This window comes from Lepidochelys olivacea, assembly GCF_965140295.1.
Source record: "Lepidochelys olivacea isolate rLepOli2 genome assembly, chromosome: 8".
Classification (NCBI taxonomy): domain Eukaryota; kingdom Metazoa; phylum Chordata; order Testudines; family Cheloniidae; genus Lepidochelys; species Lepidochelys olivacea.
The window spans coordinates 29,482,022-29,508,988 of NC_140418.1; the positions used below are offsets into that span (position 1 = coordinate 29,482,022).

The 26,967-nt window shown below is 41.9% G+C and overlaps 1 protein-coding gene across 2 annotated transcripts in view; it reads right to left on the reverse strand.

Annotated features, from left to right (window-relative positions):
• The window catches only part of LOC311525128 (rho GTPase-activating protein 7-like), a 148,827-nt gene that overhangs the window by 12,559 nt on the left and 109,301 nt on the right, over nt 1-26,967 (reverse strand). The window contains exons 1-9 of one of the 2 annotated variants that reach the window (XM_084636938.1): nt 23,827-24,185; nt 15,288-15,359; nt 12,577-12,658; nt 11,617-11,680; nt 5,959-7,340; nt 5,348-5,518; nt 4,400-4,559; nt 2,375-2,573; nt 710-926 (exon numbers count right to left, since the gene is read on the reverse strand). In XM_084636938.1, the coding sequence (XP_084493064.1) occupies nt 710-926; nt 2,375-2,573; nt 4,400-4,559; nt 5,348-5,518; nt 5,959-7,340; nt 11,617-11,680; nt 12,577-12,658; nt 15,288-15,359; nt 23,827-23,839 (2,360 nt within the window). In that variant the 5' untranslated portion in view covers nt 23,840-24,185. Of the gene's footprint in view, nt 1-709; nt 927-2,374; nt 2,574-4,399; nt 4,560-5,347; nt 5,519-5,958; nt 7,341-11,616; nt 11,681-12,576; nt 12,659-15,287; nt 15,360-23,826; nt 24,186-26,967 lie in introns of those variants that run through there. The other variant, XM_084636937.1, reaches the window with a different exon arrangement.

The following is a 26,967-nucleotide window of genomic DNA, read 5'->3' on the forward strand; positions in this document are numbered from 1 at the left end:
GGCTCCCTGTCAAATACGAGATCAATTTTAAGGTCCTGTTCTTCAAAGCCCTAAGTAGTCTGGGCCCTAGTTATCTCTGAGCATCATACGCTAAGACAACTCTCCTCTTTGTGGATGCACAAAGTGTTAGTTAACACGGGCCTCGCATATAATTCTGAAGGTGGCAAGATCTATCATTTGCATTAGCTTAGCCTGATTCCACTACAAAAAACTCAGATTAGATTTCTCCCAATATCTACACCAAAGGAGATAGCAAAAAACCCACTCCGTCTGTGCCTTATGAAGAGAGGGGTCAGAATAGTCTTCCTGACGAAGTTTGCTTTTTATAATTCTGCTTGCACTCAGGTAACATGCAATAGAGATGGCTGTATTCCACAGAAGTGGGTAGGAGTGGGCTTCCTAACTCCTGTTAGTATTTACATGTAAAAACCCAGCTGCACATTCAAGCTCCTGCAGCTAGTTTCCAGCTCGTAGCTATCTCAGGTACTAATTCTGTTTGGTGATAAGGATGCCAGGGGGACTGAGTGATTTTAATTTTAATAAGCAACAATATCCGATGAAGTGAGCTGTCGCTCACGAAAGCTTATGCTCAAATAAATTTGTTAGTCTCTAAGGTGCCACAAGTACTCCTTTTCTTTTTGCGAATACAGACTAACAGGGCTGTTACTCTGAAACCTCTCATTTAACAGTTCAGCTGTTACGACGATACCTAGATGATGATGAACTCTCTCGCCTTAAAGTATTGAGATGAAACAAGGATGGCGCGAGACAGACTGCAATGTTGGTCGGAGTCATCTGGTTTTCCTCAACAAAAGCAACTACTTCTCGGAGAAAGAAGAGAAGGATTTTCAGAGCTTCCCGGTTTTCGTCTGGGAGCAGAAGAATGGCAGCCTGGACTGCATGAAACTGTTGATCCTTTGGCAAATCTGAAGATAGAAGAATTAGGAAACTCATGAGAGAGTTTGATAAGATAAAACATTAAATAAAAGAACGAACACAATATCCCCTAAATAGGGCATCAATTCCATACATCAGTTCTCCCATTACTCAGGATCATAGAACAGTCCTCAGAGATGGCAAAGACCCTAAAAGCCACCATTCCGGGTGTCGACACATCTATTTGCACCAGTTTAGTAAAGCCAGTTAATTTAAGCCTCCACAAGAGGTGTACAAAGTGGTTTATTTCAGCTGGTCTTAAAGCTCTTCCTGATAGCCTTATTTCAGTTTCTTAAGTCTGTTTAAAATCCAGATAAGGGCTTGTCTATACCTGGAGTTATTCAAAGACAGTTATTCCTGAATAACTCCCTGTTCAGCCATACTTACTCCAGAAGCAGAGTGCCCACTGGGGTAGGCTAAACAGGAACAACTGTTTACTTTAAAAACAGCTTTTTTTATTTAAAATCTTTATTTTAAATTTTAAAAAAAAAATCTTTACCCAGAGATTAGGATATTATTCCATATTCTACAGACAGGAAATAACAAGCAACTAGGACTCCTGTAGTCAAGGCTTTGCCTCCAGGCAGCAGGACACATGTTCCTCGTGTCAAAGTAAAGTAATGTAATGTAACAAAACTCAAGATTTAATCTTTTTAGAAAGCTTGTGCTTATTTAAGGTTTAAATGCCTTTTCCAGGTTACAGAAAAGATTGTCATTAAAAAACCTTGAGGCACCAACATCACATGCCTCCAGAATAAGTTCTTGCTGCATCGCTGTATCTCAAAAATAAATTCAATTAAAACAAACTATTGGAGACAGAACTAATTCCAAACAATTGCAAATGATGTAGTTTGCCTTATGGTTTATTCTTCTTTCAGACAATGTAGACTGGCTGACAGAAGACATAGGAATCAGCTGGTATTTCCAGTGAAAATGCCATACCAAAGAACCTGCACTCATGCTAAGAAGTACCTGATCTCAAGGTGCAGTCTTATTGAAATGAACAAGACTACTTGCATAGTCAGGTGCTCCTCAGTGAGAATAACAGATTATGCCCTAATTTAATATACAGAAACAACCATTTAAAAATCAAGTCAGAACACCAACCACAGAGTACTGTTAAAGGGAATGTGTGTGACAGAGAGAGAGAACACACAAGGGTGAGGAAAAGAGATTATATTTGTCATATAATCGGAGACCAATATTTTCATATTGATTTTAGAAGCCCATCTTGAGACACACTGGATCTTATTTGAGAAGTGCTGAGCACCTGCAGCTCCCATTGACTTCAACTGGGCTTAAAGATGCTCAGAACTTCTGAAAAGTCACGCCCCCAGCAGCATAAATGTTGGATTCTCAAAATATGGAGCACACAAAATCAGACATGACTTTTGGCCTAAATGTCCAAGAAACTCAGAAAATTTAAAAAATTACATACACTGATAGATGTGGAGGAAGGATTCACAAAGCTTGCTAGTGAATATAGGCTCAGGAAGATCTCGGAAATACTGCTTTACCATATCTGCCACATCAAACGCCGACTGCCCTTCATAAGTTACATTGTTTGGGTCATTTTCATTCATTTCCCTTAAAGAAAGGATCCTAGATTTAACGCCTGATTTTCTGAACAGGCCAACCTATTAAGAGAACAGACAGACATAACCTAAGTCAGAATAAGCAATTTTTCTCCTTAACTCGGACACTGAAGTACTTATGATGGCTGTACATGCACACACTGTACATGGGACATGATGTTGCTCACAGGTACATTAAAATATATCCCCGGCATTGCTTTGAAAAGTCAGCTACTACCAATGCACTCTGATCTCTTTAGAAACAGCTTGGAAATTCCCTATTCTCCAGCTGAACCACACTGGAACTCTTGGTGCATCAGTTAACCCAAGAGTGAGAGTCCTCACTGAAGACTTTTCATGTAGGATTTTTTTTTTCCCTTTTAAATCAATTTGTATTGGCTCTCTCAGTTTATATCAACAGGATAAGATGTTAACACTAGGTCTGCAAGTTGCGAGTGCACTTTGGGTGTTGTGTATCAAAGAGAAAAGGGTTTATACAGAAGTATGAATTTAAATTAATACCTAGGTAACTGCATTAAGCACTGAACTGGATATCCAACTGCATAAAGTTTCACATACCTATTATTTAGAGTTGGATGAAAACCAGAATTTCCATTTTGTGGAAAATTCCAATATTTCAAATAAGTTAATTTCAGTTTGGAATGAAAATTGGAAATTTTTTAATTTTCCATGAGACAAAAAATTCTGAAAAATTCAATTTGGATAATGTCAAAACATGTCATTTCAATATCATCATTTCAATTAATTTTGTTTCAACTTTTATAATATTAAAGTATTTAGTGTTATATATTTTAATATATAGTAAAGTTAATGTTTTAACATAATATAAAGTCAAAGCCAAATTAACCAAAGTGACACTATTGAAATGACATGTTTTGACATTGTCACGGAATATATATTCCATTTTTAACTGCAAGATATAAATTTGTACACTAACACCATAATATGTATTTAGATCATTTTTTCATTTGCATAATATTTGGTTATACATGTCTACACAAATCTGCAAATTAAACACTGTATTGACAGATCTTCCTTTAATATGCACACAATGACATACAAAGCAGCTCCCCACTTCAGCCAGTTTAGTTTTCAATGAAGACAGTCTTTATCCCAAATCCAGGACTCATGTAAAATGAGTTTTCTAAGTGAACTGAATCTTTTTTTAAAAAAACGAAAATAAAAAACCCACAACCCTCCATGGGTTTAAGTTATACGAGAAAAAGATTAATGAACCCTAACTAGATTTGTGATCCAAACAGTTGGAGAGAGATGGAAAACTTCTAACTTTACAAACTTTCCCTATCCGTATTACAGAGGTATCGCAGCATATAGCATGTGGCTCATAATTGTGGGCACTAATCTGCAAATATCTTCAGAGCAGCGGATAAATGTAATCACAGCCCTATTATATGCCATGAAAAGATACAGCCCAATTCTTAGAGATGTAAAATGAGAATTCAGATGTTGCAATGCTTTCAGACTGTACAGAGCAGAGACAAAGGGTGCTACAGGTGTTAGATTTTGCTTTTTACCACTAAAGTACCATTAAAAGAAGGCAGTTTACCCACATTTGCCAAGTGAACGGAACAGCTGCAGGTGCTATAGACAAAGAACGACAGATAAATTTATACTGGGGTGGAAATAAGGTATCCACAAAAGGAGAACAATATCGCTATTCCATGCAGGGTGCCCACTCACGCCTGTTCAGACACCACCGTTAGAAGCCTTTGAGAGGAAAGAATGTCCTTGAAAGGGTTGACAAAGCAAAAGAAACTGGCGGTCAGCTCTCTACGGGCTCCAAGTTAAAAACATCCATGGAATGAAGGGTCACTCAAGTCATACTTAGGTTTGTTTTATATATATACCTGGTCAAGAAAGTGGCTTCTTAAGTACTCCATGGCCTGGATAATGCTCTTTGGAAGCGGATAGCTTGTTCGCTGAACATTTAGCAGTAATGGGACCCCAAATACATTTTTATCCTTATAGTCAGGGGCTTTGATTTTTCTAATGAACTTTGGAACAGTCCTGAAAACAAAAATAAATACATTCGAACCATTAGCTGCCCTTCCATTCAGGCAGTTTAGAGCAGGGGGCACTGGGAATCTCCCCTCCCCCCTCCAAAAAGCCCTCTCTTTATGCTGTGCACATTTAGGAAGGTGTGTGCCACCTCTGTTCCTTCCCCAAATGCTGCAGCCTTATTACACTCATGGCAGCACAAAGAAATCAACACTTAAAAATACAGCGACAGCCTAGGCTGTGTGTCAGAAGTCCCTTAAATTAGCAGGGTGCAGCTCCCATAAAGAAATCCTCATTTCAAGCTGAAACTCTTGCAGAATACACTCCCATCCTTATGAGAGAGAGGCAGGTTCCTCTGTTGTGTCCCTACATTCAGGAGTTAGAACCCTACATAAAGACGCAGAATTGTTATTGCCGATCACAATGGCAGGTGAATTTTTATTTATTTATTTAAGCTACAACCAGGAAAGAAGGGGTTGGAGTGGGTCTCTGTCCTAGACCCTAATTCCCTTTGTCTCAGAGAAGTTGTTTCAGAGAAAAGCCCTATGAACGGGCAACCTTTGGAAGAAAGCTTGGACTGTTATTTAAGTTATCAATAATGCCAAACTGCAGGAAAGGGTGACAGTCCGGGTGAAATCCTGGCCCCACTCAAATCAGTAGCAAAACTCCCATTGAGAGAGTGGGATCAGGATTTCACTCCAGATGTGCATACTCAGTTCAGAGCAGGGTAAGGTATCCACCTGCTTTTGCCAACTGTCATCTTTCCTGAAGTAGAATATGTTAACACAACAACTTACCAGTTCCAGCCCTGTTTACTGGAAGGAGAGTATTTGTCCATTAAAGCAGTGAGTTTCAACAAAGCAAGTTTCTGTATTCGGTTTAGGTGGGCTGCTGACTGGTTATCTATTTGTACAGAAAGGCTTTCCAAGTTTACAGTCTCCTCTGTAGACCACTGTCGCCTCTCATGTCTAAGGAGTAAACATTATTTAGGTTAAAGGAATGTTCTTATTGCTCATGTCAAGTCTCTGCCTAAAGCAATGGAACACCTATGGAACATTTTGTCCTATCAATCAATCACTTCAAAAGTGACCTTTTCCAAGCAGATTTTGGTTGCATTTTACATAAAAGGTCTAGGCTATGAGGTACTGCACCAATGTGACCAGTTCAAATGAGAGAGAGGAATGAGCCACAAAGTTTGGATCTGGATCTCTCTCAGTGTTTATGTGACCATCACTGTGATACCACAGCACCTAATGCTTGGATCTAGTTGGTTCCGGTTTTTGTCTAGTTGAAATGGATTTACATTTCTCATTGTTTTGAGAAGGTGATTGTGTTTTGGACTGAGGGGAAGTTCTTGGAGGTAGGGTAGGAGGAGGAGGGGAAGGTTATAAAGAAAAATGAAGCTGACCTGTTGGAATGTGATAATGATGATCCCATCTCTGAATCTGTTATGTATGCCAGTTCTGGAGAATCAAGCTCATTGCCATGCTTGAAGTTCTGTTTTCCATCAGCAGCTGGTAGATCTGCCAGTTTCTCTTCTGAATGCTTTTTTATCTCAAGGTGGATTTCTTTCGGGGAAGATGGACACGGAGAAGTTGAGTCGTTCGCAAAATCAGAGTCTCCATCATCTGAGAACTTCTCAGTCCACTGATTGACTAACTTTCTGAGCCCATTGACATGTTCCATAACATTGTCTAGTTCTGAAAAAACATCGTCGTCACTAACTTCCGGCATCTCCATCTTATTAAGATGAATAGGAATGCTGGGCACATTGTCATAGATACTCAGCCTGTTATCTATAAACGACAGAGGACTCAGAGGGGTCTCAGACTCCTTAGAACTAGTTCTAATTCTGTTCCGTCTGCATCCATGAAAGCTTCCAGTTCTCCAGTTCACAGAAGTGTTGTCTGTTGGAGATAAGAAACTGTTTGTAAGTGCTTTGGGGAAAGTCCCAGGCTTATGGCCTTGTGGTACATGAAACATTTGGTTTGCATGCAAATTGATTTCATTTTTGAAGTTTTGCTCAGATACATCATTCCACAGAGAGAGCTTGCTGGAGTCGGAGTCCTCCGCATACACGCCTCCCCGTTTAGCATAACTCCTGACTTTGATAACAGGACTCGGAGTGCTCACTGTGCTGCTGGTTTCAGACTGGCTGCTGCTGCTGCAAGTGTGGGGAGAATAGGAAGAATTTTTTTTCATCTGGCTGTCAGATAGGTCACTAATATCTACACAATTAAGGTTTTTCAGCTTCTCTTCATTCAGTCCCTCCTGAAGAACAGGTTCACCAATAATGGGTTTGGCCTTTGACTGAGCAGCTCTCTTTACACTGGAACTCCTTATGCGCAGTTTCTCCATTTTCTTTAGAAAGCTCTTCTTTTTTTGTGATGGTTTATCCAAAAGCTTCTCCTCGCTGATGATGTTTAAGAACTCACTAGGGGAAGGAGAACAACTGAAAGTAGAGTCAGGAGAGGCCAGTTTACTTGAGGAACACCTTGAGGAACTAGTGCTGGTCTCAACATCCTCAAAAGTCTTAGGGAAGCTGATAATGTCACTGTCCCCACTGCTAGTACTGTGAATTGAAGACACATCATGCTTCTCTCCTTGGTCTGAAAAGGATATCTCCTCACTACCAGTGCTCTTAAGTCTTGGACTGTCTGGGACTGATGCACTTGACCCTTTTTCAGGGAAACCTTCTATGCTCTCCAGGCGAGACCATCTCTGACTGCACCTCTCATAAGCCCATTTGTTACTTATTGCACAAGGTTCATCCTCTTCGGATTCATCACTCTTAAAGTAAAGAAAGTACAGTTCAAGGGGTAAAGTCCAGCAAGTTTTAAAATATCTAAGATGCAATGAAAAAGGAGGTTTAACTTTTTATGCTTATTTGAGTCACTGCAGTACTTTTAAATTTAGATTTCTACATTGTAACAACATTCAGCCTAAAGCACTTCAGGATGAGCATTGTTTTGCTAATTGAGAGGGTTTGGGGAGAGAACACTTAAGCATGCTGGTAGCTTTGTTAAAAGAGAACAGAACTGACTGGATAATGACAATTCTGTTTCATGGCAACTTTCAAAGTTTGGTTTCAAAATCTAGTTTCTTTCAACATCGGAACAAAGCCAAAATCCCTGGAACATTTTAATGAAAGTGAAATTGTGTTGAATTGTCTGTTTTTTCAGATCAAAACCTGAACTTTTCTATTAGGGAAGGGGGTGGCTGGGTGGGCAGGTGCATGAAGGGAAGGGTTGTGTGTGTCTGTCTGTCTCCAATGTGGTGGTTAGAGCACAGGCTTAGGATGCAGGAGACCCAGGTTCAAGTCCCTGAATCAGACAGAGAAGGGACTCAAACGTGGATCTCTCATATCCCAGGCCAGCACCATAGCCACCAGGCTAGAGTGAGAGAGAAAGTCTGGCTGTCTCTCCTATCCCCAAAAACTTTCTCAAAAGAGATTTGTTTCCACAAAATATATTGGCTTCAACAAAATAGCATATTTTGATGAAATTTCATTTAGTCCAAAGTGTTCCAACCAGCTCTAAAAGAGATATTGAATACTTTCAGGGAGGCACAGGGTGGGATTTCTGGAAGTAGGGTGACTGGTTTTCGACCAGAACACCCTGTTGAAAAGGGATCCTGGCAGCTCCACTCAGCACCGCTGACCAGGCCGTTGACTGTCTGGTTGGCGGTGCCGCGCAGCAGGGCTGTCAGGCTCCCTGCTAGCCTTCGCACCGTGCAGCTCCTGGGAAGCGGCCGGCATGTCCCCCTTCCGGCTCCTATGCATAGGGGCAGCCAGGGGGCTCCGCACACTGTCCCCACCCTGAGCGCCATCCCTGCAGCTCCCATTGGCCGGGAACCACAGCCAATGGAAGCTGTGGGGGCAGTGCTTGCGGACGGGGCAGTGCGCAGAACTGCCTGGCCACACCTCCACATAGAAGCCGGAGGCGGGGTGGGGGGGGGGGGAGACATGTCACTGCTTCCAGGAGCTGCTTGAGGTAAGCACTGCCCAGAGCCTGCACCCAGACCCCCTACCCCAGCCCTGATCCCCCTCCCACCCTCTTGGCCCCAGCCCGGAGCACCTTTCTGCATCCCAACCCCCTGCCTCATCCCTGGCCCCACCCCCAGCCGGAGCCGTCACCCTTTCCCGCATCCCAACCAACTGCCTCACCCTGGAGCCTCCTACCACATTCTGAACTCCTCATTTCTGACCCCACCCCAGTGCCCACACCCCCAGCTGGAGCCCTCACCCCCCGTCCCTTGAGCCAGCCCAGTGAAAATTAGCAAGTGCATGAAGGTGAGGAGAGTGAGCAACAGAGGGAAGGGGGGATGGAGTGAGCAGGGGGTGAGGCCTCGGAGAAGAGCCAGGGGGCGAGGCAAGGGTGTTCAGTTTTGTGCGAGTAGGAAGTTGGCAACCCTATAGGTAAATGACTTAGGCACACTAGTCCCATTGACTGTCCAGGGGCTTTGTGCTCTTAAGTGCTTTGGAAAAATAAATCCGCAGTGCCCAGTCTTTAATTCTCTCCAGCCACTCATTTGTCTGAAAACAAAAGACAGTGTCAGTAGCCAACAAACAAGTTAAAAATGTATCCAGATCAAAGGAAGAGCACACAGAGTGCAACAAAACAAGTGTGCATGGGTTCAAGTGACTGACAGCGATATAAGGAACTTTTCACTTTTCACCTAATAGCATAAGAGAAGCAAAACCTTCCATAATCAAAATCCCATTCTCATAAAAGGCACCCACATTGGCAGTCTCAAAGGAAAATTTTCCTTTTCCGTGCTATGGAAAATGGTATGAGTTTTTTAAAACAACATGATAGTTAGCTCTTTAAAATCCTAGTGCAGAACGGCAAAACTGTCGTTTTAACCCATGTCAGCTAGTCAAGGGAAACCTAGGCTGTCCCTAGCGTGGACAAGCCCATGGAGAATGAACTACCCTCTCACTTGAAGAGATAAGAAGGTGGGTTAGGAAATATCATTTATTGGACCAACTTCTACTGGTGAGAGATGCAAGCTTTTCAGCTTAGGCTGTGCCTACACTTTTGGTCTTTCAGAGGTGTTTAAACTCCTTTACCTCCAAAAGACAAAAGGTTTGCCACAACAAGCGCCAGCGTGAACAGCGCGTTGTAGGCAGGAGCGCTCTCCTGCCGCTAAAATGCTGTTTCTCGGCTCTCCTGCTTACAACACAAATGCTGCTCGTTGGGGGTAGAAGTTTTTTTGTCAGCATGAGAGCCAAGAAACAGCATCTACACTGCATGACTTTTAGCGGCACGGTTGTGGCGACACAGCCATGTCGCTAAAAGCTGTGTAGTGTAGACATAGCCTTACACAGAGCTCTTCTTCAGGTCTGGGAAATGCATTCAGTGTCACAGCTAAATACAAGGTGGAACAGATTATTTAGCATAAGTAGTCAACACATTTCAAGGGACCACTTAAGGTGAAATGACTCATTAACACCTCTCCAGTCACCGAGAAGGGGGCCTAGGTAGTTTAGAAGGTTACAGACTCTTGTAATAAGCCACAAATCCAGTGTCTCTATTTAAGTCCATGATTTTTAGTGTCTAGCTGAGTTATGAATTTAAGCTCCCAGGCTCATCTTTCGAAAATGTTATGCAGATTTTCTTTGAGAATGAGGACAGAGTTCAGACAAAGTGATCGCTTTGTGAAAAGTATTCACTCACAGGTGATCTGGTGTTTGTGTCTTTTATCATGTTTCTGTGTGAATTAATTCAAGAGCATAGTGATTGTCTCATTTCACCCACATAGTCGTTATTGGGCCATTTAGTGTACTGGATGAGGTACACCACCATTGGTGCCGACACCGTGGGTGCTCCAGGGCTGGAGCACCCCTGGGGAAAAATTGGTGGGTGCACCCACCGGCAACCAAGCTCCCCTCCCTGTCCCCCCACCCCTCGCCTACGCCGCCTCCTCCCCTGAGCACACCGCGTCCCCGCTTCTCCACCTACCTCCCAGCACTTGCCATTGCAAAACAGCTGTTTCGCAGCATAACAAGCTCCATGAGGGAGGGAGGAGGAGCGGGAACGCGGTGCGCTCAGGGGAGGAGGCAGGGAAGAGGCAGGGATTTGGGGAAGGGGTTGGAATAGGGGCAGGGAGGGGCGGAGACTTTGGGGAAGGGGTTGGAATGGGGGCAGAGCAGGGGTGGAGTCATAGCGGGGCCAGGGGCAGAGAGGGGTCAAGCACCCTCCGGCGCCAGGAGAAGTCGGCGCCTATGTACACCACCATGTTGTTTTAAGACTCATGGATCTTGAAAGGTGTGTTCTGTGCGGTGTTGATCATCATAGCGATGGAGATATTTCGACAGGTTTTGCATCTGTTGTTCTGGCAGGGTCCGTTGCCACTTTGAGTTGGTGTGTCCTGGTCTAGGGGGAGCTTGCTTCTGATGATGAGTTTGGAGAGGTTAGGGGATTGTTTGAAGTCCAGAAGAGGAAGTTCAGGCCTGAATAAGAGCTTTGTGTAAGCTCAATAGCCTGTTGTTCTCACCGACCTTGTCTCTCTAATATCCTGGGACCAATACAACTACAACAACACTGCAAAACCTCACCTATAGATCAGTTGAGATACAGTGGCTAGGAAGCTTGCACAGAGCCCTCCTCTGAGCATACATTTTCAGGCCCTGATTCAGAAGAGTCTCCCTAATCAGGGCAGCACTTAAGCACATGTTGTGTCAAGGCATCTGTGCAGTCCATTTGTCAACTCAAAAGCATTAAAAATCTCTGAGTAAAAGCTTTCATCTTACCAGGCAATGACATATGTACCACGTTATGCTATTTTTTAAAAATGCTCTATTTGGCTAAGTTACAAAATGAAAACTGATAAAATTTTTAATTAGATTCCTACCTTTAATTTTTTTCAATTGAAAATGAATGTGTTTTGCAGGACAGGTTTGCTCATTGACAACTCAAATTAAGACAACAGAAAGATAAACAATTGCTAATCCTTAATGGATCTTCTTCAAAACATGCCTGCCACTTTACATGGTTTGTTTTAAATACCATCGAGTAATTTTTTTATTTTTAACCAAAATGACAACCAAAATTTAAAGACATACCCGTTTTCTCTGACGACTTATTTCCACTTTCATTGCTGCACACTTGTTCAGTGTATTTAACCGTCTAGGGGAAAGGAAAAAAAAGGACTGAAGATTTTAAGCCAAATTATTTTCTTAAATAAAAGCAGACAGACATTCTTATAACTGCCCTTGAACTCTTAAAAACACAGTCTGAACTTCTGCCAGTAATAACTGACTTTCTGCTGTGGGTTCCTGAAATGCCCCCAAACCACCAACCCAGTTCTGCAGTTACATGATGTTGTCTACAGCTAGAGTTCTCCCCTTGCCGAGTCCGAAGAGAGGACTATAACCAATCAGAATGTTATTTCATTAATAAAAGCTTAAGAAAGCTTTGGTGATTGTGAAGGATGCTACATCAATGTAAGACTTTGGCAAAGAAAAAAGTCTTGGTCATATTAATGTCTTAAAACATAAGAAATAAACCAGTGGGACTAAGGTAGATCATTAGGACTTTCGTAGGGTTTTTTTTTTTTTAAATCATTTCGGTGGTACTGCAGGATCAATAAGGCCCCAAACCAGCAAAGCACTTAAGCACATGAGTAATCGCTTTGACATCAACGTGAAATGTTGAGATGTAGTTCCAGTAAATTAAAAAAAAAGGTGCCATTATTCTAATGTGATTCTGATGGTGAATGGATTAAGGAGAGCCAGAATAGTATTCCATCTCACTCTGTACACAGAGAAAATAGTTTTGCTATAGAGAAACTCATTCACGCAAGCACTGAAGCACCTACCTCACTTTTAAGTATGTAAGGCCATTGGTTTCAATGGGACTTAAGCATATGCTTAAGAGCTTTCTTGAATTGGGATGTCAGACAAGTCATTTGTTAAACAAAACAAAAAATATACCCTCAAAAAGAGTATGTTAAATGCTAAACACTATAAGCATAATTTTCATGTGTGCTGGGCTGGGGGAAAACTCAAACTAATAATATTTACCTGTACAGAGAATCAATAGCATCTCGATCTAAAAATTCATGATCTTTCCTCACAGTTTTGATGTCGATAGGAAACTGCATGTCTGTGAATATAAAATATTTATAATTAAGCTTGGAGGGTTTAGATTTTTATCAGTAAAGATTGTTAAACATCAATTTCATCACACACACAGAAAACAATGAAAAAATATATCCATCAATATTAAACAAGATTTACAGGTTAGGCAAAGAAAGAAAAATGCTACTTGAGAACTTAAGGCTTTGATTTAAGGCTATTTACTTGGCATATTTTGATATGTGAAGTATGTAGACAATTTGTGTTTTAATGGTTATAAGCTTTAACTTTTTTCTTCTCAACAACTCATTAATTTCAACAGTCATTAAATAATTGTCTGACCCTTCCACTGAATGACCTCCCCCAATGATTTCCCGCAACTGTGAAAATTAAAAAAAAAAAAACTTGAAAAAAAAGCTTATAAACACTGATATCTGTTGAAATTATTTTTTAAAAAATGAAAAAAAAAAATCAAATTCTGCCAACCCTACTTATAGTCTCTTCACAAAGATCATAATATGAACATCTGCAAAGAAGTTAAACAGTACTTGCCATCACATTTCAGTTTAAGCTAGATAAAACTAAATATAAATATACACACATGCAATTGACATGCAAATAACTAAGGGCCCAATCTCCAAGTAATTACATACGAGTAATTTTACGCACACGCCCTCAGTGGGATTACTCACATGCAGAGCTATCCAGGGAGTGGGGTGGGGGTGGGGGGTGGTACGCGAGACATAGGCGCCGAGTTTCCAATCTGCCGGGAGCGGGTGCTCCCCCCAGGCTCTGCCCCCACTCCACCCCTTCCCAAGCCCCCACCCTGCTTCTTTCCACCACCCCCCACCGCACTCACTCTTCTCCCCTCCCACCCCCCCCGAACCTCCTGATGCCACGAAACTTCTGATCCACGGCACGTGGTAGGCACTGAGAGGGAAGGGGAGGCACTGATTGGGGGGCCCGCCAGCGGGCAGGAGGCGCTGGGGAGAGGGGGAGGTTCTGGTATGGCAGCTCCTTCTTGCCCCTCCACCCGCCTCCTCACTCCACTCGCCTGCCCAGCTCACCTCCTCACGATTTTATCAAAGGGTGGGGGCCCCCAAAGCGTGGGGCCTGGGCAGTCGCCCCGATTCAACGTACCCAAGGGACAGGTCTGCTCACATGCGTAAGTGTTTGCTGGACTAGGGCCCCAGTGTTTACAAGACTAGGCTATTAGGTTGCATCAAAACCAAGGTTCTTAGTTTTATTTAACTTAAACTGAAATGTGATGGCAAGTATAGTCTAAATTCTTTGTCAAAAACCACCAAAATCACTAGAGTCATGATAAAGTTATGTGACGGTAATACTGCCTACATATGTTTATAAAACTGGAATTTCTTACAAAAATCTTGCCTATAGGAAGGACTTGCTCACTACACACAGCCTAGACACTCTGCTTAAACTTTAATGAGATCAACAAAACATGCCACACTTGAGTAAAGCAGTTCTCCAGTTTAAAAGTATGACTAAAAGGTTTGACAGCCCAGATTTTGAGATATACCCTCCCAGATCAAGGAGGATGCTAGTTTTACTGGCACTGTTTTTCTTGGATTCTTTTCTAGATCTTACTGACATTTAAATATCAAGTGAAGTCAGAACACTGCATTCCATCCTCAGGTTAATTCAGAGAGTATTATACAGTATGGTACATTGAGGATCTACACAAAATGTAAGGTTGCACACAAAATGCTTGTTTATATCTATGTATTTCAGTCTGACAAAGGATATCATGAGACATCACATTTTAAGGCATATGACTTCCAAGCTGAGCTTTGACTATTTGATTTCTCAATCTTAATGTTGCAATCACTGATTTGTTTGCTGGTTTGTTTTAAAGAAAGGAAGTGTTGCCAGTGATGTTTGTAAATTCCTTGATCTATAGCTATTTGGTTTCATGTCCCCTCAACCCAGCTATCCTAAATCAAAAGTTTAGACTAATAAACAAATATTAAAAAGCCTATTTCTAACATGCAAACATAAACTTTGTTTTTAAATGTTTATAACTTCAAAATGACAATAACTTTTTCCAAACTTGGAATAACCCTTGTAGCCCAATAACACTATGAGAACAAGCTGAGACTGAATTTATAATCTATTTGAGACATTTCTGATTGGAAGAGTATTTTCCCCCCCCCTTTAAAAAAGTGGTTCAAACAATTATGTTCAAGCATTTTTGGGAGGGTGGAGAGAGAGCTTGAGGGATTGCTAGGAGTGAAAAACTAAACGTGGAAAATTTCAGACAAAAAGGAAGGAGACTGAAAAAGTTTCGAGCTATTAAAACGTAGGGAAACTGAAATTCAACCTGAATTGCAATCTCTGCTACCAGCGCCTATTACTCATATTTGGTCCTTCCCCCTCTCCCCCAATCTTTTTTTTTTTTTAAAGCACTTTACATTGCTGCACAAACATTGACTTAAGATATAGTTTCCGTGTGCACAGCACAACTCAGCCACATGTTTGGTTTGATAAACTGTATCAGATTAAATTTGTAAGAATTGGTTACAACAACATGGCTATGCTTACAGTATAAGTGTGGTCAGAGGTACTGAGCTCTGAAAGATTTATTTTTTAAGGGATTCCAGTTGGATTTAAAATCAGATGTATGGATCATACTGTACCTTCAAATAACTGAGCATATTGGGGGAAACCAGTAGCCCTCAGCCAGTCACAGGCTTCTTTGGCTTCAATTTCTGTAACAAAACAAAAGGTTGATTTTCAGTGATTAACAAGAAATTTAGAGATCAAGTAATTGGAGTGACTTATTAAATAAGCAAGCTTATTCTGTATGACTCCACAAAGGTGGATTCCTGAGGAATCCTACGTATGTGAGTTCTGCTAGTTTACCGTTTCAAGGACAAGAACTTGTTTTATGGCATGTGTACACACACGCGCACATACACAGTATTTATTCCACCATAGAGTAGATGCATCAAACACACAAATATGTTGAAAGTGGGGTATATTTGCTATACAGTGTACAAGTCTATGTCATCCACCTGTGAAGATCTGTGAAACATCTGTTATATGTTGGAATGAACAAAAAAGGATCTATGATACATATGTCCAGCTACCAGTCCAAGATATCAATGGCCAGTCACACATACTGACTCTTAGGCATGACAGCAGGACATACACCTAGCACAGAACACTACTTTATTAATTAAACTGGAAGGCCAGCACACCATTAGTAACACTGGACACCACTTACTAGTTCTTCGTAACAAGAATTTGCCCCAGTATAGTACCTGTTGGTAGGGTCTTTTAATATTTTGTTCCTGGCCCACTATCAATTCCGCTAGGCAGTTACTTCAGAACAATAGATATCAGGAATCAACTGCTCATTTTACAGCAATTATGGCCAACACTACAACATTCCCACAGAAGCAGAGGCAAAGCATAACCTTACAGAAATACAGAACACTCACCAGATGCCTTAAAAATGTAAACAAGTTTAGTATGCTGTTGGAAGAGCACATACCAGCTGCCTCTAAACTGTGCCAATATTGGAAGTTACTGGTGTTTGTTGGGGAGGAGAGGAATCCTGAACTGCACTCTTCTCCTTCCTAGGGAGGCTTCTAGTTGAGGTATGAGTCCAACCAAACTGTCAAGGCTTGTCTGACATATGGACAGTCCCTATACATTCTCCTCAGATCTTTAGAAAGAGCTTCAGAATCTGGCATACTAGACTGAAGGAACAAACCGGTTTGTTAAAATATATTTTCTAAACAAAAAAAGCATTCTATACATTTATGCATAGGAATGCATAGCCTGATTTCGCTTGAAATATTCAGCAGTAAGTTATCAGTTCAGTAAGGTGAAGGAATTCATCTATGTATTTCTATTTTTTTCATGAATTTACTGCTTTGCTCCTTCTTCATTAAGTGAATTTTAAATATCTCTCTCTCTGAAACTGTTTTATTACATAATGCAAATTAGCTCAGTTTGATTAATGTAGGTAATCCTATTGCAACGCACACCCAAGCAACCCATTTTCACCTTCAAGTAAGGAGGTAGGTTGAAATGACATTTGTTTTAAACAGACTGATGCACTTCTCTTCATTTTTAAAATTTGTCACAAATTTCTACCACTATTCCAACTTCACCTAGTCTAAATACACCATTACTGCTGCTCTCATAGTACACATTTCATGTCCAATTGCCCTCAATTTGCACATAATTTTATCAAAGCATAGCCTTTATTAACAAAATCAGGAACAGATTGATAAATCACACACACACATTCTTAAATGACATACTCTCAATAAGAGAAAAGAAGAAGAAATCTTTAGGCATTATCTTTACTAGGAAAAAAGCTTTGTTCTTAACTCGAGCTGTCTTCACTAGAATTTGACCTTGTGTTAGGTAAGGCCATTTGTAGTTTTCACACAAATTAGCAGGTCAAGGAAACCCTAAACTCATCTTAGTCTTTAACTCAACTTGCTCACTCTGCAAAAAGTAAACTACACCCTGCCTTGTCTTCATTAGAACTTTAACTCATGTTAGTTACTCAAGTTAAGCACATCTTTTTTTCCAGCAAATAGGGAAGAGTCTACATAGTCACATAAACGTTAAATAGTTTCCCAGGTTAAAGTAACCCAGAACTTCCTTCTGAAACTACAGCTGCATTTCCACTGTGAATTGAATCAAGAAAAAGCTAATCCAGGAATAGCAGCTTAGAAAATGTTTCAGTTAGTAATTTTTCCATCAGCTAATGATCCTAGACACAATGACCTTTTCACCACAGTGATGAGAACAAGGTTAAGGCAGCTTCAGAAAAGTTGTACCGCTGACACTTCTATTCTGTAGCTAAATGAACTTCTACCTTCAGGTATTTTAATATAACACTTTACACAAACATTACAGACACTACAAAGTTCTTTACTTTGAATAGCTTAACCTTGGCCTGCTGCCTCTCTGTGACCAGGCTTCTGTACAGGAAGCATCAATACACTTCTTGCTCTACATCTGTTCCAATGTTAGAACTTTTGAAACGATCTAGCAGTTATTATTTCACTGCTAGAAATGGTTGCCAAAATGCTCTAAAAAATCTGTGGATGCCATTGAAGTCTAGGGAAGATTTAGGTGCAGCTCCTCTTAACTCTAATGGGAATTAAGATAGTTGGAAAATAGAGTCCCAGCTGTTTAGATGTGATCTAAGGACATTCCCCACCCCCCACCCCAAACTGTATCAATATGATACTAATCAACCTGAGAGGAGGAAATAAACTTTATCAAAAGAAAGATTTGTGTTGACCTACATTAGGCTCCTGATATGCCAGGCTAGTTTTCAGCCTGACAGAAGGAAATTTTAAGATACGTGCTGTCTGAAAGGCTATTGTGGTAACAATGGCATACATATTAAATACCCAACTGATGTTTTCTGTGGATGCATACAGAGTATTCCAATGCCCCCAAAATGTTAACAACTGAAAAAGGGACAATACTCATGAAGGCATGGCACTGTATTGCATCCACGGTACAGTATCAGCCTTGGGCACAAAGTATTAGAGATGTAAGTAACAAGGCACTTATAAATCCTGGTTTAACTGAGCTACTAAAATCATGAATATTCTTACTCTGTAAACTAACATATTGCTTTAAAAGTGTAGCTAAGAGACACCAAAGCTCAGTGAGGACTAAACTGGAGTCCGAGATATCCTTACAGAGCCCATCTCCTTACAAACAGTTATTTAGCCTGTTGAAATGGTCACCCATTTTATTTTTTGATCAGGGAAGCAACATAGCCTAGTAGTTTATGCAGAAGAAAGAGACATGAACTCTAGACTTCTAATACCTGCTCTGTGCCAGAGCCACTTTGCCACTCCCAGTCTCAGTTCTCTCCAACTATGAAATCAAGATATGTATTTTACCTTAAAATGGTATGGGAATTAATAAATATTTGGACAGTTCTTGTAACAGGTGTACAAACTTTGTGTGTTAGCCACTGTCGATAACTACCAACCTCACTAAATTATTAGAATTGGTTTTGCCCCTACCCAGTTACACAGATACTACAACAGGATCTATCAATAGACTTATTGACCAACTTTTTAAAATAGATATGCTAGTAAACACAGGATGATTCTAACTGCTTACTCTTTTTTGATGCCAATATAGCTGCTCAGATGCTTGTAGGGAAGGAGTCAGCCCTTCCTAAATAGAAGCAGGAAATGGGAGATCCTTTGAAAAGCTGGCACAGGAGTGACACTCCAAATTCTATTACAATTACATCCTCTCTCTCAGGATTGAGCAGAAGGCAGATTCCTGGAGATCATACGGCATTATCTGCATATGGTATGAAATACCAGAGTGACTCTGACATGGCAATTCCGCCTCACACATTAAATACACTGTTTGGTTTTATAAATATTTAAGCAGTTGGAAAGTTTCCATTTCCTGCAAGCCCCATTAGTTTATCAGAGATTAGAGACAGCACTTTAAAGTTAGCTGTTTTCTCTTGAGCCAAAGGTGATAGGGTCACTGCCAAATGTTTATGGGAAGCAAAACACAAATGCATGACCTGTGCGAATTTTCCATATAGGATTGTAATATAGAGTTACGTAGGCTGGTTATCACATAACCAAAATTTAGAAGGGATGATTAGGTCCAAAAACCAAACAAATGCTCACATTGATATGAATGTTCATGTTTTTATTAAAATATCAATGAAGATTTGAATTTAAACATACCCTCTGCAGTGTTTGCTGCCCAAGAACAGCAGCTCTGTGCTAATATAGGAAAGGAAGAAAATGAAACTAACCAGAAACAGCACATGAAACAAACTAGACTAATCGCAGTTTAAAATGATGAAATACTTCATGTAAACAAGCAGCATGAATGGTAACTAGTACTTGAGAATTTAAAAATACTTTGTTTTAATAATTTAAGGTATTAGTAACAGGTAAGGATATTTGTTTAAAACTACAGAATATAAATTTATACTCGACAGTATTGTTGCAATATATTGAACATAAAACTCATTCTTAATGTATTGTTTTGGGTTTTTGTTTTTTCTTAAAAAACAGTTGTCCCTCACTACTGCTTTCCTGCATTGGAAAACTATAACACCTCCATTATCAAGGTGAATGAACATCTTTCACCTTCATTGTGTTACAATGTAGTTTTCCAGTTTTGATGGATAATAATTAATTATCTTAATTAATTAGCCTCTTACAGTTTGTATGGCAACTTCCACCTTCTCTGTGTGTATATACATATCTTATTACTATATGTTCCACTCTATGCAGCCGATGAAGTGGGCTGTAGCCCATGAAAACTTATGCTCTAATATATTTGTTAGTCTCTAAGGTGCCACAAGTACTCCTGTTCTTTTTGTGGATACAGACTAACACGGCTGCTACTCTGAAACCAAGAATTAGATGGTGATCAGGGTTTAAGTACATTGAAGGGGGAGGGTTTTTAAGTCTGAAATTGTTCCAAAACCTTACAGATGGGCATGAACATTCCTGCTGTTTGCAGCAACTCCATACCAATTATCCCAGGACTCTCCATTTCAGCAGCACTAAATTGTATAAGAAATCGCTATGACAAGTAAGATTTGCTCAACACTCCCAGCTCACCAGGAAGCGTAGCAACATCTCCTCCTCACTCACAGCAGGTACAAAGGAGAGAACAATTAGTGTAGAATTAATTTTAACTTTACATGATTAGGCTAGGACGCCAATTTGTGAGGCTATAGAAACAATTCAAAAGAGTTTTGTTCTCTCTTGATCCCCATGTGACACATGAAGGATTTTTTCCATAATACACTAATCTTACTATGACAGCAAAAGGCAAACCTACAAAAAAATACAGCAAAGCAGATGGCCCCAATAGTAGTCGGATGCTGCTGCCTCCTTCTGTTACTGGCAATGCTGAATCTATTGTCCTTCTCAACCACCTGCATCTGCTCCAAAACTGGAGTCAACATGTATGGGACATGCTTGGCAGCTGCAGTAGCCAGATGCCAAATGCCGGAATGCATTGTTCCTACAACAAATTAGCCTACGAAGCTAACAGGTCCTTCATGAAGCCTCTTGCTTGGTTTCATTGTGGGCTGTGCTTCAAGCTGTTGAGTTAACTCTGGGGCTGATATAGGGCCAGGTTGCAGATAAACTTATTAGTCCTTCCTGACATCCTGGGTCTGTATTCTGTGTTGCATCTGTAAAATTTCATATCAGTTCTCCATAAACTTCAGTTCCTAGGAAGCCAATTCCCATCTGCACATGTTCTGTGAAAAACATGTCCATTGGACTAGATCCACCCAAATCCCAATGCGTTGCCCAGCTGTACATCAAAATCCCAACAGGTATCACAAATCAGATATCTAGCCTCCAGCAGCACCACAAAGTGTCAATTGCAACAGTTGCCCTTTATTTAATACTAGGGTCAGCATGTGTCAGTAGACTATCTAACCAATGTTCAAGGTTGGAATGCCTTGCCTACAAAACAGACAGTTTCCACTGCCCTGCTTAAAATAATACGCCAAACAATCCCTGATTTGTAAGACTGTCATCAAGACTTGGTTCAACAAGGACAAGTGCAGAGTCCTGCACTTAGGAAGGAAGAATCCCATGCACTGCTACAGGCTGGGGACAGACTGGCTAAGCAGAAGTTCTGCAGAAAAGGACCTGGGGATTACAATGGATGAGAAGCTGTGGGGGGATTTGACAGCAGCCTTCAAATACCTGAAGGGAGGTTCCAAAGAGGATGGAGCTAGGCTATTCTCAGTGGTGGCAGATGACAGAACAAGAAGCAATGGTCTCAAGTTGCAGTGGGGGAGGTTTAGATTGGACATTAGGAAACACTTTCACTAGGAGCATGGTGAAGCACTGGAATGAGTTACCTAGGGAGGTGGTGGATTCTTCATCCTTAGAGGTTTTTAAGGCCCAGCTTGACAAAGCCCTGGCTGGGATGATTTAGTTGGGGATTGGTCCTGCTTTGAGCAGGGGGTTGGACTAGATGACCTCCTGAGGTCTCTTCCAACCCTAACATTCTATGATTCTAGGATTCTAAGATACATTAATCTATGGAGGTGGGAATGGGAATAAATAAATTTATTCACTTAACTTTCACATAATGCTAATTAACAAACTTAAATCTCTTTTATTAGCCCAACAAAAATGGTTATTTGCCCTGGACAAGAAAGGGAGTAAGATTTTGCCAGGCTAATTTATGCTACTGATCTTAACATCCAGAAACGTAGAGGCAAAAAGATTTGGTCTTCCTTCCTCACTTTATGATAATGCTGGTGCATCTGCTGGGTCACTGGAATGTGACACTGTATAACTGAAAAATATTAAATATCAAATATCTAGCAGGAATGCTTTATGCCACTAAGATAAACTACCCCAAGCTGGCCAGCTCAGTGTGAACTTCTGTAAGACCATCAGTATTTGATGATATAAACCATCTATTCTTCAGTTCTACCAGTGAACAGATCCCAGCAAATACCATTTGATATGGGAACATGGACAGCTGATCTGCAAAGTGCCAAGTTCTACTTCCATCCAGGTCAGTGGGCAATCTCCATCTTTGCCAATAAACAGTATGTTAATGCAATTTGTTGGTTTTTCAAAGGCACACAGTAAAATAAGCTACTGAGTTTTTAACTAATGAAATTTCCTATAGGCAGCACGCAAATCTCTCAGAGTAAGCATCTGAGAGAAGACTAGCATAAACAAGAGCTATTACAATAAACTGATTTTAAAAATGTACATAAAATCTAGAAATCAATCAACATAGCCTACTGTAATAGCAACATTAAAAAAGCCACAGCAGTATCCATCTGAATTCTCACCAACCAAATGTATTTACAAACACTTGTAGTTCTAAACAAAAAAATTATACTGTACAATCCACTTAACTGTTAGATTTCAGAGTAGCAGCCGTGTTACTCTGTATTTGCAAAAAAAAAAAAAAAAAAAAAAAAAAAAGAGTACTTGTGGCACCTTAGAGACTAACAAATTTAGGGGCACTGATTGCATCCGATGAAGTGAGCTGTAGCTCACGAAAGCTTATGCTCAAATAAATTGGTTAGTCTCTAAGGTGCCACAAGTTCTCCTTTTCTTTTAACTAGTAGATGTAATTGTTTCTGGCTATTCACCTCAATTAAAGGTGTGTGCCCTCAAACGCTTTCAATAGTTTCTTTTTGCCCTAAAAAAGTAAATTCTGTTTTCTCTGGAGTATTGCTCTCATTGTTTCAATGTCACTGCATGCCAGCATATACACTCACCCACATTACAACTCTGTCCTTGGGAGTCAAGTCTTCCAGTATACCCCAGAGACACAACTATTTGCTCTGGCTCAGCTTTGCAATCAAATCTCAATTGTAAACTCCCCTGGAACCATATGAATTTGAGCAGCACCTTGTGCATTACCAATGTTAATTGGAGAGTCCCTGCGAAATATTTAAACCATAATCTCCTGGCAAGGTGAGGGGAGAAATGCCACCACTCCTTACACATGCCTATTTACTTGTTTTGAACCAAATACACTTGAAAATTAAGTGTCCTGCTGTAGTTATAAGGAGGATGAGGAGGTTTTATTTGTAAGTTAGATAAAGCATAGTCGTCACCTAACTGCTGGATGCCTCAGTTTACCCTACAGTGGGTATTGCAGGAGACACACAATCAGTGAGTTCAAGGTCAAGATGGTCTCTGAAGAATCTAGGCCATTGGCCTAGATGCTTTAAAGGCGAGTATTAGTTGTTTAGCGGCAGAATAACGGCAGGAAAAAAGAAAACCTACGTTCTCACCCGGCCTGGCCAGAAGCCCGACTGCAGAGAGACTTCAGCTAAGAGGTGAAAAACTGGAGAGTGCCCCACTCAAAGCCACCCCCGGCCAGCACACTGGAGCGGGGGGGGGGGGGTTGCTATTCACGAAGGCTAGGAGAAAAAGACAGCCCCCCCCCCGCCATCACCAAGGCAGGTTTCTGAGCAGGATGACCACCACCTTTGCAGGGTGTCAGGTCAGAGCCCCGCAAAGCGCGGGCGGGACCGAGTCCCCAGCCAGCCCGCTGCGCTCGGAGCGCGCCCCGGCGGCTCGCCCCGCGGACCACCGAGCGGCTAGCGCCCCGGCGTCCCCCGCCGCCGACCGGCCTCGGCCCCGCTGCTCCGCTCCGCGCACATCCCCTCTGCTGGCCGGCCCGCTCACTCACGCGTCACTATCATCCTGCCGGCTCCCCGCCGGCCGCGGGCTCCAGCTCTGCCCAGCCCCGCGCCGCGCTCGCTGGCTGCGGCCGAGAGCCGCCCGCGGGGCACGGCCCTTGGGGAGCCCTCCAATCCGGGCCGGAGGGCGTGGGAGGCGGCCTGGGCTCCCCAGCCCAGCTGGGAGGGATCCGGCAGAGCCCCGGCGCGCAGCGAGCCGGCCGCGCGGTGCCTCTGCTCCTGAGGGGATGACCCGCAGCTGGGCTCGGCTCGGCCCGCGCGTCCCGGCCCCTCCCCCGGTCCTGGGGCCGCAGCCTCGCCGGCTCCCGGCCCGGAGCCAGGGGACAAAAGGGTGTTAATGAAATTAACTTCACTACCCGCGTGATTGAGGGCTACAAGGAGGTCTGGGCAGCCTCCTGTTACCTGCCACTAATTTGACACAGGCGCGCACCCCCACCTTTCCGGGCTTAACTAGAAGCGGAGCGTGATTTACCGATAGGGAGGAAGCCAGAATCCTCTATCTTCCCCTCCACTCTGATCCTTGCCCTTCAATGGTCAACAACTCCAGCACGGATTTTTTTCTGCTGGCTGTATTATCCTGGGGCGTGCGCTATCATTTATTAAGAGCGGTAACAATTGCCCTTAGGAATTTTTTCCCAATGAATTAAAATTAAGTTTCACTTAAGTGGCTATTTGCAGTGCCACGTAGCTATAATGCACAAACCGGGGATGCTGTGCTCAGAAACTGGTACACCAGTATCCCAGAAAAGCTTTACCCCAGTATGCTGCTCTGATACTATTAACATAGGACGCTTGCACCTCCAGCCTTTGATGGTTCACTAAATAAACTTCTAGAGACTCCGATTTTTAAAGGTATGTCGGTGTTTCTGTGCTCAACATTGCAATGCTTAACTGATTTAGACGTTCAAGACCCATTGATTGTTAAGGTAATTTTGACTCCTAAATCAGTTTAGTTATTGCTATGCTGAGCGTAGCAAAACTACATTAATTTAAAAATCTGGACTGAAGGACCTGTCTATATGGGGAAGTTATTGCAAAATAAGGTAAGGTGTGAATTTAAAGTTCAAAAGCTATTCCACACCAGCTCCTGGAGTGGATACTCTTATTCGGCACTAAGAGAGTGCCTTCATGCTGTTAATCCAGTGGGCTATACTCCTGCTTAAACAAGCCCTAATAAGGAGTTTTTGCTCAGAAAAGGAAGTTTCATCAAAAAATGGAAGGGAAATTTCTTGATTCCCTCTGAGTTATGGGGCATCAAAAATAATAGTTGCTCCTTAAGCATACTAGAATATTACTGTACAGCACACATTGTTAGCAGATTGGGAGGGGTGAGTGGGGAAGAGATCCCAGAGAGGAGGCAATACATCAAATACATATTACTACACCTATGCCTGTGATCGTCAAATCTATCAGTTTTTCCATAACAACTCCCTATTTTCAGACATTTCTAATGAAAGATATGTCACAGGCCAGTTCATGGTAATTAGCAGTCTCACAGTCTTGGTGACACTACCTTGTTGGTCAAAGAGCACCTCACAACACTCCTGCAAGGCAGGGCAGTGCTATTATCCCTGTTTTACAGATGGGGAACTGAGGCACTATATGACTTGACCAAGGTAACATGGGAAGTCTATGGCAGACCAGGGAATTGTTTGCTAGTCTCAGAGTCCCACGTTAGCATCTGAACTACCGGACAGTCTTTCCTCTCACAGGTAATGATAAAGTCATCCTGTGTAATCCACTTGAACTTGTTTGTAAATGGGTTTTGTTGCATAGTACATCAAAAATACAAACTCTATTAAAAAATCAACAACCACCATGTCAGTTTAGAAGAGTAGCAACTGTGTATTGTTTGGATGGGGAAAACTTAAAGGACAGTTAGGACGTAGGAGATATTCTCTCCCACTGGTCAGAGTCAGTTGTCAGTTCTGTACCTGGTGTACATGAGATCTGAAGAGCCTCAGGGCAACCAGGCATGGCAAGACCTATAAACTGAACTTTACACTGGTATAATAGGTTTTCAGAGGGGGCTTCCCAGTATGGGTGGGCACACACCAGATCTGCTGGAGCCGGCGCACTAAAAATAGCAGTGTGACTGCAGTGGCACAGGCTAGCCCCCTGAGTTGGGGTTGGGTGGGATTGTACTGAGGCTGCCACCCACACTGCCATGGGGACATGGCTATTTTTAGAGCACCAGCTGGAGCAGAGCTAGCACACATCTGTCTACCTGTGCTGGGAAGTACCCGCCCAAATGCTGAGAGACATAGTATGTCACATGGGTACCATAATGTAATTTCAGAGTAGCAGCCGTGTTCGTCTGTATTCGCAAAAAGAAAAGGAGGACTAGGGGCACCTTAGAGACTAACCAATTTATTTGAGCATCAGCTTTCGTGAGCATCCGATGAAGTGAGCTGTAGCTCACGAAAGCTGATGCTCAAATAAATTGGTTAGTCTCTAAGGTGCCACTAGTCCTCCTTTTCTTTTTATAATGTAATTTGGCACTCTCTTGATTGTGTGTTAAAGGGATGCAGATAGTTTAATCATCACTTCACACTTCTGATTTCATTTTCCCCTACAGGCTGCTTCTAGGATTAGCATCTAGACTGCATCTGCATTAGAAGTTTTTCCCTAACATTTCCCACTATTGTTACCAGCAGCCCAGTTGTCTTAACCCCTTTGTTGTCTACTCCTAACGAGAGCGGGCTTACACAACACCGACTGCCTATTGCCACCAGTGCTCCCACTGTTGTTCCAATTGTGGTGCTAAACCTGTGGTAGTGCAATGGTGTAATATATCCACTGATGCTTTGAAAACTCCCACACCCCAACCTGGATCTATGCTGGTTATGTGATATGTATGTACCTTGTAACCGATACTTGTAATCCCCCATAACCCAAGCCCGACCCCAGCTGTACAGTACCTTCCCTCTTAACTTGTGTAAATTTGATTTTAAACGTTAACTTTAATAATTTTTTTAAATTTGTAAGAAAATGTCTAGGGCAGATAAGACCAAAGATTAGAGTGGGCAAGTTTCTATACTTTGTACAGTTGAGAGCATTTTGTGTATAATCATTTTGCGGTTTCCCCTTTTTTGTGAGGATTTTTCACATAGCAACAGTGGAGAGACAAA